This window comes from Photinus pyralis, unplaced genomic scaffold (genome assembly GCF_008802855.1).
Source record: "Photinus pyralis isolate 1611_PpyrPB1 unplaced genomic scaffold, Ppyr1.3 Ppyr1.4_LG8, whole genome shotgun sequence".
Lineage (NCBI taxonomy): Eukaryota > Metazoa > Arthropoda > Insecta > Coleoptera > Lampyridae > Photinus > Photinus pyralis.
Window position 1 is genome coordinate 23,884,610 of NW_022170819.1, and position 14,771 is coordinate 23,899,380.

General features: G+C 36.7%; 1 protein-coding gene across 1 annotated transcript; it reads right to left on the minus strand.

Annotated features, from left to right (window-relative positions):
* Positions 1-1,925: 1,925 nt before the first annotated feature.
* Positions 1,926-13,622, minus strand: LOC116178165 (scoloptoxin SSD14-like). The gene is made up of 9 exons (XM_031497580.1): positions 13,415-13,622; positions 8,722-8,862; positions 8,455-8,675; positions 8,213-8,405; positions 3,150-3,350; positions 2,871-3,105; positions 2,632-2,822; positions 2,231-2,585; positions 1,926-2,185 (listed from the first exon to the last, which is right to left on the minus strand). Exons 1-9 carry the CDS (start codon positions 13,423-13,425, stop codon positions 2,033-2,035), a joined length of 1,701 nt encoding a protein of 566 aa, XP_031353440.1. The 5' UTR covers positions 13,426-13,622; the 3' UTR covers positions 1,926-2,032.
* Between the last annotated feature and the right edge of the window lie 1,149 nt (positions 13,623-14,771).

A 14,771-nucleotide genomic window follows, 5' to 3' on the forward strand; every position in this document is an offset into this window, starting at 1 on the left:
TTTTCCGGTCGTTCTGAGACAATTTTTTTTGGGGCCTCAAAAAAAAAGGCAGTGTTACAACCTTCCTTTTTTGCCAAAAATCGACTGCACCAAAATTTCTCGGGAAAACACTTTTTCTTATTAATTTTGTGCGTAGAATCCAAAACAATTCGTACTTTTTCGATCAGACTTCTCAATCAAAAGTTATGGACTAGAAACCAATTTCGAAAGAAAATTCAAAGGGCTGTAACTTTTGATGTAGTAGCCCAATCTTGGAACTGTTTGAAATTATGGATTCTACAGGCCACATTCCATAAGAAACATTTTTCCGGGTCGTTCTGAGACAATTTTTTCTTCGTGCCTCAAAAAAAGGCAGTGTATAACCTTCTTTTTTTTACCAAAAATCGACTACAGCAAAATTTCTCGGGAAAACACTTTTTCTTATTAATTTTGGTGCGTAGAATCCAAAACAATTCGTACTTTTTCGATCAGACTTCTCAATCGAAAGTTATAGACTAGAAACCAATTTCGAAAGAAAATTCAAAGGGCTGTAACTTTTGAACTAGTAGCCCAATCTTGGAACTGTTTGAAATTATGGATTCTACAGTCCACATTCTATAAGAAAATTTTTTTCCGGGTTGATCTGAGAGAATGTTTTTTTCGGGCCCCAAAAAAAGGCAGTGTATAACCTTCCTTTTTACCAAAAATTCGACTACACCAAAATTTCTCATGAAAACACTTTTTCTTATTAATTTGGGTGCGTAGAATCCAAATCAATTCGTACTTTTTCGATCAGACTTCTCAATCAAAAGTTATAGACTAGAAACCAAATTCGAAAAAAAATTCAAAGGGCTGTAACTTTTGAGCTAGTAGCCCAATCTTGGAACTGTTTGAAATTATGGATTCTACAGGCCACATTCTATAAGAAAATTTTTTTTCCGGGTCGATCTGAGACAATTTTTTTTTCGGGTCTCAAAAAAACGCAGTGTATAACCTTCATTTTTTACCAAAAATCGACTACGCCAAAATTTCTCGGGAAAACACTTTTTCTTATTAATTTTGGTACGTAGAATCCAAAACAATTCGTACTTTTTCGATCAGACTTCTCAATCAAAAGTTACAGACTAGAAACCAATTTCGAAAAAAAANGACCAGGTGTTCGATTTTATTAAGCCTTTTGCAAAGCCAGGGTTTTCCAGGACGGTCGACGTCAGAAGTTCTCCCAGGCGCTTTAGATTTTCTAACTTCTTCGACGCTCTACAGAGCACGCAGTCTAGCTCGGTTAGGAACGCCCCAGTTGTAATAATAATAATAATAATAATAATAATAATAATATATATTTCATCTTTTGGCCATTTAAGTAGTTGTAGTTGTATTTGGGTTTTGTATCATCCTGGGGAGGAGTACGCCCTCTCTAAATTTCTGCCAGATGGGAGGTTGAATAAATTGGGATTGACCGTTCTCGAAGAAGAATACCGATGTTATAGGCACCGGAGGGTGTTAATGGTACCTAGAGTTGGTAGAGGCTGGTCGGCAATCGTAAGGGCGAGAAGGTGGTGTAAAGTACCTGGCATATCCGACCACTGCACTTTTTCTTATTAATTTTGTTGCGTAGAATCCAAAACAATTCGTACTTTTTCGATTAGACTTCTCAATCAAAAGCTATAGACTAGAAACGAATTTCGAAAAAAATTCAAAGGGCTGTAACTTTTGATGTAGTAGCCCAATCTTGGAACTGTTTGAAATTATGGATTCTACAGGCCACATTCTATAAGAAAATTTTTTTTCCGGGTTGATCTGAGAGAATGTTTTTTTCGGGCCCCAAAAAAAGGCAGTGTATAAACCTTCCTTTTTTACCAAAAATCGACTACACCAAAATTTCTCGGTATATGCAGTACTTTGAAAACATGGCGAAATGGTTACGTTGGAATTAATCAATGGAAAAATATTTTTAAAACTAAGTAATTTATTTATTACAAACATTCGCTAGGTATTGTACCTAAAGCTGTCCTAAAATATCTTTCTATTAACATTAGCCTAACTAAAACCTATATCAAAGTAGAGACACACTTCCGCCTCTTCTGGGATCAATACTGCCTGTTATAATACCATTTCTTCTTGAAACTGCCGTCACTGCAGCAAATCCATCTTCAGTGGGCGTGATTATCGACTTATGGCCGATCGTCTCCAACTTCAGTTTGATAAACTAAAACTCTTTGTAATACAAACTTGAACAGTACGAAATAGAAACCTTATCAAAGTCTGGTTCATAACTAACAGCCATCGGTACTAATTGATGATGTAGTCTACTGGCGTTGACCGCAACGGATAAGTCCTCTCCAAACCACAATTCTCGCATAATCACTAACGAGGTGGTCGTGGTGATTTTCGTACCACCGGCCGCACCAATTACCAAAACGACATCGCCATTCTTATCCACGACTATGCTAGGACACATTGAGGATAACGGTTGCTTAAAGGGCCGAATAAAATTGGCCGGTGAGGGTGGAACACCAAAGTGGTTGGTTATACCGGGTGCTGAAAAATCGTCCATCTCGTCATTTAAAATTATTCCGGTGCGCGGTGACATGAATCCCGCCCCGAATCTACAACAGAATATAGAGCAATGGTCAAATTACGATCGGTTCATACACTTGATTTATAGTTCCTGTAACGGAAACGGCGTCTCCATTTGGGGCTAATATTGAAACGTGTGCAGTTCCATGGTCTTCTTCTATGGAATAATTCGCCCCATAGTGATGGGGGTCGTTAAACGTTCTATCCAATGTAAAATTTCTTCTTAGTTGTTTGGCGTAGTCAAACGATGTGAGGGTTTCCGTCAACTAAGGGTATAATAGCTCTTATAATTATCAACTGAACACAACCCTTACATTTTTCATATCTATGAAATTTGGATCTCCCATATCGGTTCTTTTCGCGTACGCATATTTGAAGCTTTCCACAATCCTTTGCCAATTATCTTCCTTTTTTATATCCGTAACGTCCAAATAATCTTGCAGCAAATTTAAAATAAATGTTAAAATTATCCCCGAGCCGGGTAACGGGGAAGTATGCAACGTGTACTCGTCCGGTAACTGGGATTTTAAGGTGGTTTGCCAGGTGGGTCTAACAAATGACGTTAGTAAAAACATTGTGTGTCGAGGGCTTACTGATATTTCCTGAAATCTTCCTCCGTGATGATACCGTTTGCCTCCCGTATGTCTTGAACAAGTAATTTTGTTAACTGACCATTGTACAATGCGTCAGCTCCATCTCGCGCAATTATCTCCAGAGTTTCGGCCAGTTTCGGACGTTTTACATGATCTCCCAACTTGTACGTTGAGTTTGTCGTTGGATTAATAAACACGCTCCTTAAAATATAAATAGGAAAGGTATATTATTAAGTACACTACTTGCTATTTTGGCGAACAAACAGCTTTAAGAATTTCAGATTGATTTGTATGTCATAATTAAATGGATTATACTGAGAAGTAGTCTGTCGACTGTAGTACAGCAAACTCGTATGTATTTTTATTGGTCCTAATCCCCAGTGCGAGTCTAGAGGTTTGGGGTTTAGCTCAAATTGCATCCTTTTTAGTAGAGCGATATGGTTACATTTCTGACCAAGCGTAGATAACTCAATTGTATATGATAATTTAACTAATCAACGATTGCTCAAGATTTAGTTACTTTATCGAGTGCCTATTAAACTGAATTAATAAAAATACTTTGCTGTAATGTAAGGTTTATTACAACTCAACTGCTCTGAGGCAGATTCAGTTAGACACTGAAATTTACATTATTTTCTGCAATACAGGTGAACAAGTAAGAAGGGGGGATTTTACCAATAACCAGTTTTCTTTGGTTAAGTATTAACAGTATAAATAAACTGTAACTCTGAAAATTTAGTATTGTATGGGAGAAGATTTGATCTGCTTCGAAGGGTCTTGAGTGTTATCCGCCGTTTAGTAGGGCGTAATTAACCATGTAAACAAAAGAGGGGATTAAATTTTTCAAAAGGATCAAGAAATTCTCTCTCTCTCATTTGTTAAGTTACCTATCTAAAAAATACATTGTTTCTTGTATATCGTCAATGGTGACGTCCTTTATAAACTACCTACTTAAAGTACGCTGCATAATTTCTTCTACCTAATTTTGTTGATTCTATTACCATGGTTACTACGTAGGTACGCCAGCTTTGCGGAACATCTTTCTCTCATGATAAAATATTAACAAGACGAATTCGGATAAAATAAGCTTTGGTGATATCTTGAAAATAACACGGTGTTTTATAGTGCATATTAATATCTCGTTCCTTTCGGTCGCTCAGATTTAAAATGGGCATCGTCCTTTAAAGTACCTATAAAACATCTAGTTATCTTAATAGTCATAATCCGAAGATTGTATACTGTAAAAGCGAAGCGGTGTAAATATCCTCTCTTTTACAACGCAATGTAAAAAGAATAATTATTGAGCTTGGAACGAAGAATAAACCCATTATCTTATCGCGTTTAGGCGTAAATAATTTTTAAAGTTGTCAATGAACCCTTTTATCATACTCAATCAAGAACCTGAAGATGTTTCACGCGCCCTTAAAATTTCACCCTGTAAAGTGGATACATGCAAAGTGTGGTAGAATTCTTAATATAAAAATCGTAATTTGCAAACGACTAGGGGTTGAATTTTTATGAGCACGTCTTTAGGGTTGCTAATGAACCCTTTTATCATACTCAATCAATGACCTAAAAATGTTTCACGCGCCTTTAAGCTTTCACCCCGAAAAGTGGATAACTGTTAAGTGTGGTAGAATCCTTAATGTAAACATTCGTAATTTGCAAACGACTAAGGGTTGAATTTTTATGAGCACGTCTTTAGGGTTCCTAATGAAACCTTTTACCATACTCAATCAAGAACCTAAAAATGTTTCACGTGCCCTTACAATTTCACCCCGAAAAGTGGATAACTGCGAAGTGTGGTAGACTCCTTAATATAAAAATTCGTAATTTGCAAACGACTAGGGGTTGAATTTTTATGAACACGTCTTTAGGGTTGCTAATGAGCCCTTTTATCATACTCAATCAATGACCTAAAAATGTTTCACGCGCCTTTAAACTTTCACCCCGAAAAGTGGATAACTGTTAAGTGTGGTAGAATCCTTAATGTAAACATTCGTAATTTGCAAACGACTAAGGGTTGAATTTTTATGAGCACGTCTTTAGGGTTCCTAATGAAACCTTTTACCATACTCAATCAAGAACCTAAAAATGTTTCACGTGCCCTTACAATTTCACCCCGAAAAGTGGATAACTGCGAAGTGTGGTAGAATCCTTAATATAAAAATTCGTAATTTGCAAACGACTAGGGGTTGAATTTTTATGAACACGTCTTTAGGGTTGCTAATGAGCCCTTTTATCATACTCAATCAAGGACCTAAAAATGTTTCACGCGCCCTTAAAATTTCTCCCCGAAATGTGGATAACTGCGAAGTGTGTTAGAATTCTTAATATAAAAATTCGTAATTTTCAAACGACTAGCGGTTGAATTTTTATGAGCACGTGTTTAGGGTTGTCAATGAACCCTTTTATCATACTCAATCAAGGACCTAAAAATGTTTCACGCGCCCTTAAAATTTCTCCCCGAAAAGTGGATAACTGCGAAGTGTGGTAGAATCCTTAATATAAAAATTCGTAATTTGCAAACGACTAGGGGTTGAACTTTTATGAACACGTCTTTAGGGTTGCTAATTAACCCTTTTATCATACTCAATCAAGGACATAAAAATATTTCACGCGCCCTTAAACTTTCTCCCCGAAAAGTAGATAACTGCGAAGTGTGGTAGAATCCTTAATGTAAAAATTCGTAATTTGCAAACGACTAGGGGTTGAATTGTTATGAGCACGTGTTTAGGGTTGTCAATGAACCCTTTTATCATACTCAATCAAAGACCTAAAAATGTTTCACGCGCCCTTACAATTTCACCCCGAAAAATGGATAACTGCAAAGTGTGGTAGAATTCTTAATATAAAAATTCGTAATTTGCAAACGACTAGGGGTTGAATTTTTATGAGCACGTGTTTAGTGTTGTTAATGAACCCTTTTATCATACTCAATCAAGGACCTAAAAATGTTTCACGCGCCCTTAAAATTTCTCCCCGAAAAGTGGATAACTGCAAAGTGTAGTAGAATTCTTAAATATTAACAAGGCGGCTTTGGTGATATCTTGAAGATAACACGGTGTTTTGTAGTGCATATTAATATCTCGTTCCCTTCGGTCGCTCAGATTTAAAACGAGCATCGTCCTTTAAAGTACCTATAAAACAAAGAAGACAAAAGAATACGCGAGCTGAGCACCAATCCGAAGTCTCAAGATCAACCCTCAATCCGCAATAGTTTCACGAGATGATTAGATTACCTTTACCGTTGTGTAAAACTCTATTTTATAGTAGATGCCATATAAATCATCATAAAATTTCTACAAATTTTGAATTTCATTTAGACGCTTAGGTTTTCCCGTCGTTTCCATGGAAACATTTCTGACCTGATTTTAATTCGTGCTCCGCGTCCCAATTTTAATAAGAATGACAGATGTCATTGGCATGCGACCGTACCGTGCACTGCCTCGACGAAGAGTGATTTTAGCTCTTTCCTCGTTGCCATTCACGCCAGTGGACATTTGCGACCCCCTCGTCAAAGGCGCTAAATCTAGCACCCGGTTTTTAGCAGGTACTGGAGTCGACATGTCCGTCTTTCCCGGCACCAATTCGCCAAGCGCCGAGCAAGTGTTAACTTTTCGCTGCCAATGGAACGTTCCATCAACACCTACGATACCAAGTTGCTGTCCCCAGACATGATTCCAGATCGTTACCCACTACCTAATATTACACAAATTCTGAATAGATGTACCCCTTCCTCAAAACTCGATCTTGTGCATGCATTCCATCAGATACCCTTTCTGGCTATTTGAGTTTTCGATGAGCCAAGCGAACATGGGACAAGAGAATTTGTAGGAAATTACTTTCGAGTGTGTAAAATGACCACTAGGGGGCGCAACAGTCAGGATCAAATATAAAATTTTAATTTTTTCCGTATTATATCTAATAAAGTGCTATCAAAGATAGCCGAGTTTTAATCCTGACATAATACTAATTTTGTTTTGTTTTACTTTTCTTTCTTATCTTGTGAAATAAAGTGGTCGTCATTAATCTTTAATTCAAGTGTTTTCTTTTCCAAGGATCACTTGTCTAAACTTAAATGCGTTCATTTCGGGTTCAAATGTGCTAAAAATAGTTCTAGTTTAACAGATATTAAAATTTTTGTAGTAATTTAAATAGTTTTATGTTCTTCTTCGAAACATAATATATATTAAGCATTAAAATCGTCCAATATTATAAAAAATTAAAACCAAAAAATTCATATATTTTAATCTATTTTGGCCAATATCTCTGGTTCTAAAAAAGATGCAGACCTAGCATTTTTACTGAAATATAATTGAGTATTTCATTCTTTATTTTATCGCGTAAAAAAAGTAATTTCTCATTGAATTTTTTCAAGAAAAATCATAGTATATAGATAAATTTCAGTTAACGCCCGCTTAGCTCCAAAATAAGTTCCAGCAATTTCTCTTAGCCACTTTTATTACATAATTTTTTACCCGAAAGCTCTATGTCTACTAGTTTCTGAGATATGACTGACGGCCATTCTTATTTGGCCATCCGGTACATTTCAAAAAATAAAATTTGATAGAGCGAAAGGGATACTGGGAGTTCATTTTTGACCTTTACAGCCGTAGTTGCGTTTGATTAATTCTCTATAATTAAAGCACCTATTTGTTTTAGCCCTAATTTTCACTTTTTGTTGTGTCAATAGGTCACTACATCCACTAATAAGACCCTTGCTCATATCAACGATATTTTTCCAGAGAAAGTTTAATCGGTATCGAGTACATACGCTATCACTAATATAGTAGTAGATAATATTGTCACTACGGACAAAAAAATAGAAATAAACATTCCAGATAGGATAAACAATTCAGGGTACGAAACCTTACAACCTGTACTGAAAATACCTTTTTAGGGAAATTTTTTATTTCGAAAATTATATGATGGTTTTGTCCATCTGCCTGTCTGTTCCTCGTATAACTCGAAAACGAAACACGATTTGATTGAACTTTACTTGAGGTAACTTCGTTTAATCTTAAAGTTATTATACTGACAGTTAATTTCTGCCAACTTACCTCAAACCAGGGTCCTTCCGAATTTGCCACTCATTCCTCTCAAAAACAGTTTGAAGATATGGTGTAACTAAGAGTCCTGTTTTGCATAATTCGATAGTGGGCTGAACTAGATCCTTCCATGGCAAAGCGCCGTACCGTTGATGCGCCGCCCAATAGCCACGTAACTCTCCTGGAACTGCAATGGATAGCCCCCCTGAAAAAATTAAACGATTAACTTATCGCTAAAAATATCTAGGTACTACCTTTGTAAGCCAATCCGGCGTTGCTTCCAAACATATCTTCATGGGCGGCTAAAGGTGCAACTTCTCTAGCATTCAAACTCTCCAACCTACGCCTTTCTTTAATGTAGATCGTCATCAAAAACCCACCACCGAGCCCAGTGCTCTGAGGCAACGCGACTCCCTCGCAAAATAGAGTCGCGATAGCGGAGTCAACGGCCGATCCGCCATTTTTAAGAATAGTGCTAAACCCAAGATTTAGACAAATGCAAATTTAAGAACGTTAGATACCTTCCAATTTCGGCACATTCGTGTCCATTACTCACAACGCCTCCTTCCAGTTGCTTACCTTTTACAGCAAAATATATACCAACGGCTACGGAAATTCCAATAAAAACGATCCCTAGAACCACCAGTACGCATTTTTTTGGTCTAAAAGGATAAACTGGACTCAGTAAATGGTTAGGTATTATGGAGCCCTAATGATACAGATATGTAGGTATTCAAAGTTGTTGTATTACAGTATTGCTATGTAGGTTGAAATAATGCCGAGAATAAGGGTATGCCTTCCTGGGTTGGTAATGAAAGCGCGGAAGTAGCGTAACTTCTAAGTTTTGGAAATTGCTAGCAGGACATCCTGTATTTAACATTATTCAAAGCTTGATCAAGAAATTTGGTGGAATTTTGTTACAGTCCGTTACGCTTAAATTTCAAATACGCATTTTTTCAGGTAGTCAGCCGGTGTTTCGAAGTCTTAAGTTACTCAGTTAAATTAAATAGAAGTGATACAGGAATAGTTTTCCGATTTCTGTCCAAATTTAGTGTTTAGGCAATTAGTTTCAAGTTATAGAAAACTTGGTGTTTTTTCCATTTTAAAATGATGTCTTAAAATTAAGGTTTGTATCCGAGCTGCCAGTTCAATAATGCCAATCGTTGGAACCATCGTTGCTTATTAAAAAAAAGAAAATTGTGTACAGGATTGTGGTTTTTTTACATAATTCTGTGAAAAGTGTTTGTTTTCGTCGTTTATTGCAGCTGTACAGGCGGAATTGAACAAAAATTTGGATGATTACAACAAAGTAGTAAGTATTTTTGGTGTATTCGACCATTTATAACGAGGTGAAATGTTCAATAAGACATTAAAGTTTGTTTTTGTTTGTTCAATGAAAATTTCTCTTTTTTCGGGTTAACCGCTGGCTATTCCCAATCAAGATTTAATACTGTTGTTTCATTTGAAATACGGATTTCCGGAACTTCAAGATTTTGATAAGTCCGTGTTGAGATTTTCCAGCGTTTCGGAATCCAGATGAACCCTGGGATTCAATTTTTTTTATTACAAACGAGGTTTATAAGAAGATGGGGTTTATTACAAATTTTAATTTGTGTAATTTGAGTTATAGCGAGGTAAGTGTTAATGGAGTGGTGTAATGAGGTCATACCACTGCACACAGCAATAGTTTCTGGCGCCCCAACAACGGGGGGAAATTCAGGGAATTTTTTAATTTAAATTCAGATTAGGGAAGTTTTTGTCCGACAAACAGGAGTAATTGCAGGGGTAGGTACTGGTAAATAGAGACAGAGACTGGGCGCCATCTGTCTCAAAATTCGCGATAATACGCAGAATGAAAGTGCACTACAACGGGAAGGCACAAGCTGGTGGTTATCAACCTCGAGATCTGGTTCGGTTGTGTCATCCCCAAGGATGGTGCGGGCTATCTCCGAAATTCCAAAGAGCTTGAAAAGAATTATATTCCAGCACCATTTGTAAGACGGAGGATTGTTTTTTTTTCAAGAATGGAAGACGCACGAGGGCGTCGTCCTGTAAGTACCACCATTAAGTTGCCTTTCCAGAACCAGAGTTGCCTGGGACTCCGTTACCGCCGCCTTCCGTGTTACGACACGCAACAAGTGTAGCGCACATTGAAGAAATCTCGGTAGACGTCGAGGTGCCATGAAAGATTAGTCATCGGCGATGAAGAACAAAGGCGAATGTGATGTGATCTTTCGGGGAAATATGACGTGTTTGTTTGAGAATGTTCCAGAATAGTCGGATGCCTTCGGAAACGCTCGAGATCTCTCGAGAAACAGAAAGCGTTTGCTATATAAACAAACGAATTGCGTTTCAGTTCAGTTCCAACTTCGATGCGCCTGTTATAAATTGGAAAGTAATAAATAATAATTACTGTTATCCATTTTAAGGTTTTAATTGCAGAAGTTTATCAAAAAAAAGAAATAGGAGAGGAGTATGAAATGTTATTGAATCGAATGGAAGAAAATACAAGGTTATCCTCGTTGGAAACGATAAGGGAAAAAGGCTGAAGGGCGTAAAATAGATGATTTAATAAGTAATAGGGGGAGCCAGGAGAAGAGGTATAAGTGATAGATATAGGAAATTTTATGAGGAAATTGCGCGGTATTTTCATTTAATGTGCGGGCATAACGGAATTACGAAAGTTTGGCTACTGATGGAGAGAATTTTTATTGTAAACTTGTAAATTCCCGTTGTGTAGAAAAATAAAAGAATTTTAGCAACCAAAATGAACTTCATTAAAACTAGTGATCCTTTACAAATTGTAACAATTGATTGACTTAGTAAAAAGTAGCAAAAAATAAGCACATTTTAGTAATAATTGCTTTCTTTTCTCGTTTTACGAAATTGCCTCTTGTGCTAGTGTGCACGTAACGAGATGGATTAAGTTAGCACCCTAAATCCGCATCCAAATTTGTACCATCACTAAAATATTGTGCTCATTTGTGCACCAATCCCCAAATTTTGTGCGCTTCTCGTTTACGAGAAAATAGGTACCTACAACTTAATGCTGGAACACCATCATTCTCGTATCAACATGACACTAATACCATAGTTTTGTGCTCGTTTTGTACTGATTTGTGCGCCAATACTCAGGTTTTGTGCGCCTTTTCTTTCGGAGTAATTCAAAATCTCTAAAGGGAGAGCCAACATAACGTAGCACCCCTTACAACCGGAGCGATTTTAACCTGTCATAGTTTTTGTGCCGATTTTATGCTGACTTATGCGCCAATTCCCGAGTTTTGTGCGCCTTCCATTTCAGAAAAAATCAAAATGTTCAATTATGGATCCACCTTAATACTACACACAGTCATGCTCGTATGGATATGGCACAAATACCATAGTTATGTGCTTGTTTTGTGCTGATTTGTGCGCCAATACTGAGGTTTTGTGCGCCTTTCGTTAGAAACGGAAAGCGGACAAAACTCTAACATTGGCGCGCAAATCAGCACAAAATAGGCGCAAAACTATGACATATGTTTCCACTCGTTCTTATTGAAAGGTTGCCACTCCGAAAGGAAAAGCGCATAAAACGAGCACAAAACCATGGTATTAGAGTCATGCGGATAGGACGATAATGATGTTCCAGCTTTAAATTTTTGATTTTCCCGTAAATGGGAAGCGCACAAAATTTGGGGATTGGCGCACAAACCAGCACAATATTAACGATGCAACAAATTGGGGTGCCGATTTAGGGGTGCCCACTTAACCCAGCCTACGTAACGTGGACTCTGTGAAGAGGTTTATTAACCAAACAAACAACCTTGGAAAAAGGTCTACATAATTAATACCAGAATAACAATAATCTGTGTAGGCCCAAGTCCAAATGCGTCTATAAATGATTAGTTATTAAACCTTGAGATGTCTCGGAACAAATTATCATGTCTACTTGAGTTGAAAAGGGAAGATATTATTACCTATCTGGTATAATTTTTAAAAACTTACATTTTTAAATAATGATAATCAGTATAATCCACTTAACGAGCTCCTAAGCGAGTTCATAACTTGGGACTTTCTGTCCGTTCGCCTGAGTTCATAATAACTCGCGAACGGTTTCGAATTTTTCAATTATGTTATCAGTTTTATGTTTATCATTATCCGAGGAAGAAATGATAAAATTTTCAGTGACCCAGAAGTTGGTTTGCTACCTATATTTGTCACAAGTTTATTACAAATCAAAATGTCTCTCCAGACAACTCATAAAAGTATGACAGTTCAATATACACTTATAGCAAAAATCCGCAACTGCTACTGCAACTGCCTCCATTTTGGAAAGTGACGTATAGAAACAGTTTCTTTTTGCCGTTTATCTACTCCCATCTGCATCCTACCCAGAACGTTTGAAGTAAAAAATACGCTGTAGAAGTGCTCATTCATTCTTGGGCCAGAAATTTATCTTGGCCATGAGGAAAACAGCACTAATTATGTTACACAACATCGAAGGCATAAAATATATACAATTAGGAATAATAAGCATTTCTTTTTAGTTAAATGCATACCATTAGCGTACAAGGTTCCGCAACCAAATTTTACACTACCAAACCAGTTTAGCTTTCAGAAAATGTACAAGGAAATATTCGGGGTAGCCATACTCTTAGAGGAAGATTAACCCCATTTTTTTTATTGAACCGAAGCGATAGGAATTAAAATAAAATTAGGTCCGCTTAGGGAATTGAATACACTTTTATGTGAACCCAATGTGGCATTTAATCTTGATTTAACTTGATCATCTTTCAATAATGCATGGGCGTCTTTATGCATCTTTTTTTGTAGTTTTGGGAAAATTGGATAGCAAAAGTAAGATCAAACTACCTAAGCTACTTCGAGACAAATTACCAAAGACCATAGCCTTGCCCCTAAATAGAAAGTCGACCTGTATTAGATCGATTGAAATGGGTATTTGTGAAAGATTACAGTCTGAAGATAATCTTACTGTTTACAAACACGTTTTTGGACATTTACAAACACGTTTTTGGACATCTGCAAAACTATATCATGGCACAAAATAAGCCTTTGAACTGCTTCTTAAATTCAAGCCTAAGGGCTGGGATAAATCCTACTGAGGCCTGGTTTAAAATTATAAGAGCATATGGAAGTGCCACTAATTAACGAAATTAAAATTCAAAAAATTGCGGTTAACATCGTATCTGTAAAAATGAATGAATTGATACTTACGAACAAAACATAATTCTTATGACCTTAAACTAAATAGGTATGTAATCCTAGATAAGTGCTTTAGAATGGTTTTGACACACTCCACTTTCTTTAGTGCATTATAACGCGTTAGTCGCGAAACTGCGATGTGGTTGTCTTGTGTGCACCCACTACAAAAGTGAAATTGCTACGTTTAGTTTAAACAACATTCGCTTCGAACGCGCCTTTTATCTAAATCCCATATCACTTATCAGAACACAAACCACGTGTAATTGACGTATTCACTTTAGTATTCTACGTGCAATGGGAAATAAAAAAAATACCCTTTACTCCTAACGTAATTGCTCTCCATTGAATATTTTTTAGTGGTGTGTCTCCTACATATCAAAACAGTTCATAATATTATGTTGATCAGAAAATGGGTACCGCATGTCCCCATTTTTATTATTTACTATTTGAAAAAAATACATATAATTCTCGCCAGGAAAGATTGCCGGTCACAGAACACCTGATCCCGGTCTACAATCTGTTTTTCTTAAGATGCGAGCGACTTCCGGAATAGGATCGTGCTTAATGTTGAACGAAAAGTCTTTTTGTTCAACATTGACACTATACTATCCCGGAAGCCGCTCGCATCTTAAGAAACACATAGATTGTAGACCGGGATCAGGTGTTCTGTGACCGGCAATCTTTTCTGGCGAGAGGTTTACTTCATAAAAGTTGTTGCTTTCAAAACCTTTCAAAAGTTCGCTCCCGTTTCAGAGAAAAATACAAAATACGAAAATGTGGTGGAGTTTTCCAAAAAGCTGATACGCATTTTATGGTATATCGTTTTCATTATTTGCTTTGATCCATTATCCTTTGATTATATTATTAATTTTCGATACAGCATTTCAGCATCTGGGAATCATCCGAGTGATTAATTAAACGAGCAAAAGAAAAATCATATTTGTTATTTATAAATAAGGTCACCTTCATTCGCCAAGATATAATAAATAAAAATAACATACCTGAAATATTAAAGACCAGAACTGCTTCTATTATATAGTCTCTTTTTCATACAAATGTTTATTTCGGTCTATTAGGTGTAACCTTGTCATTTAACACTGGTTTTATATTTTCGTTGTAATAATAATTGTAAAAAACCTGACATTATGTTTGCTAATCATGCAAGCTCCCAGTAAGTGCCAGCGAAAAATCTATCCATTCGTTCGTTCACCTTTCTGAGAGCTATTTAAAACATTCATCTACAACAGAAGTGACGGTAATTTTACTTGCAACAATTAAGTGTTTCGATACGATACGATTGTCTGTACGTCTGTTATGTCCTCTTAAACCGTGCATCCGATTTGCCATGAAGCTTTGGGGAATCGACTTA

Bases quoted from the DNA above. Each gene is read 5' to 3' on its own strand.
- LOC116178165 (XM_031497580.1), bottom strand. The intron at 8,406-8,454 runs GTAGTACCTAGA...TAATTTTTTCAG, and splicing joins CGCCGGATTGGCTTACAAAG to GGGGGCTATCCATTGCAGTT. The intron at 2,586-2,631 runs GTATGAACCGAT...ATTCTGTTGTAG, and splicing joins ACAGGAACTATAAATCAAGT to ATTCGGGGCGGGATTCATGT.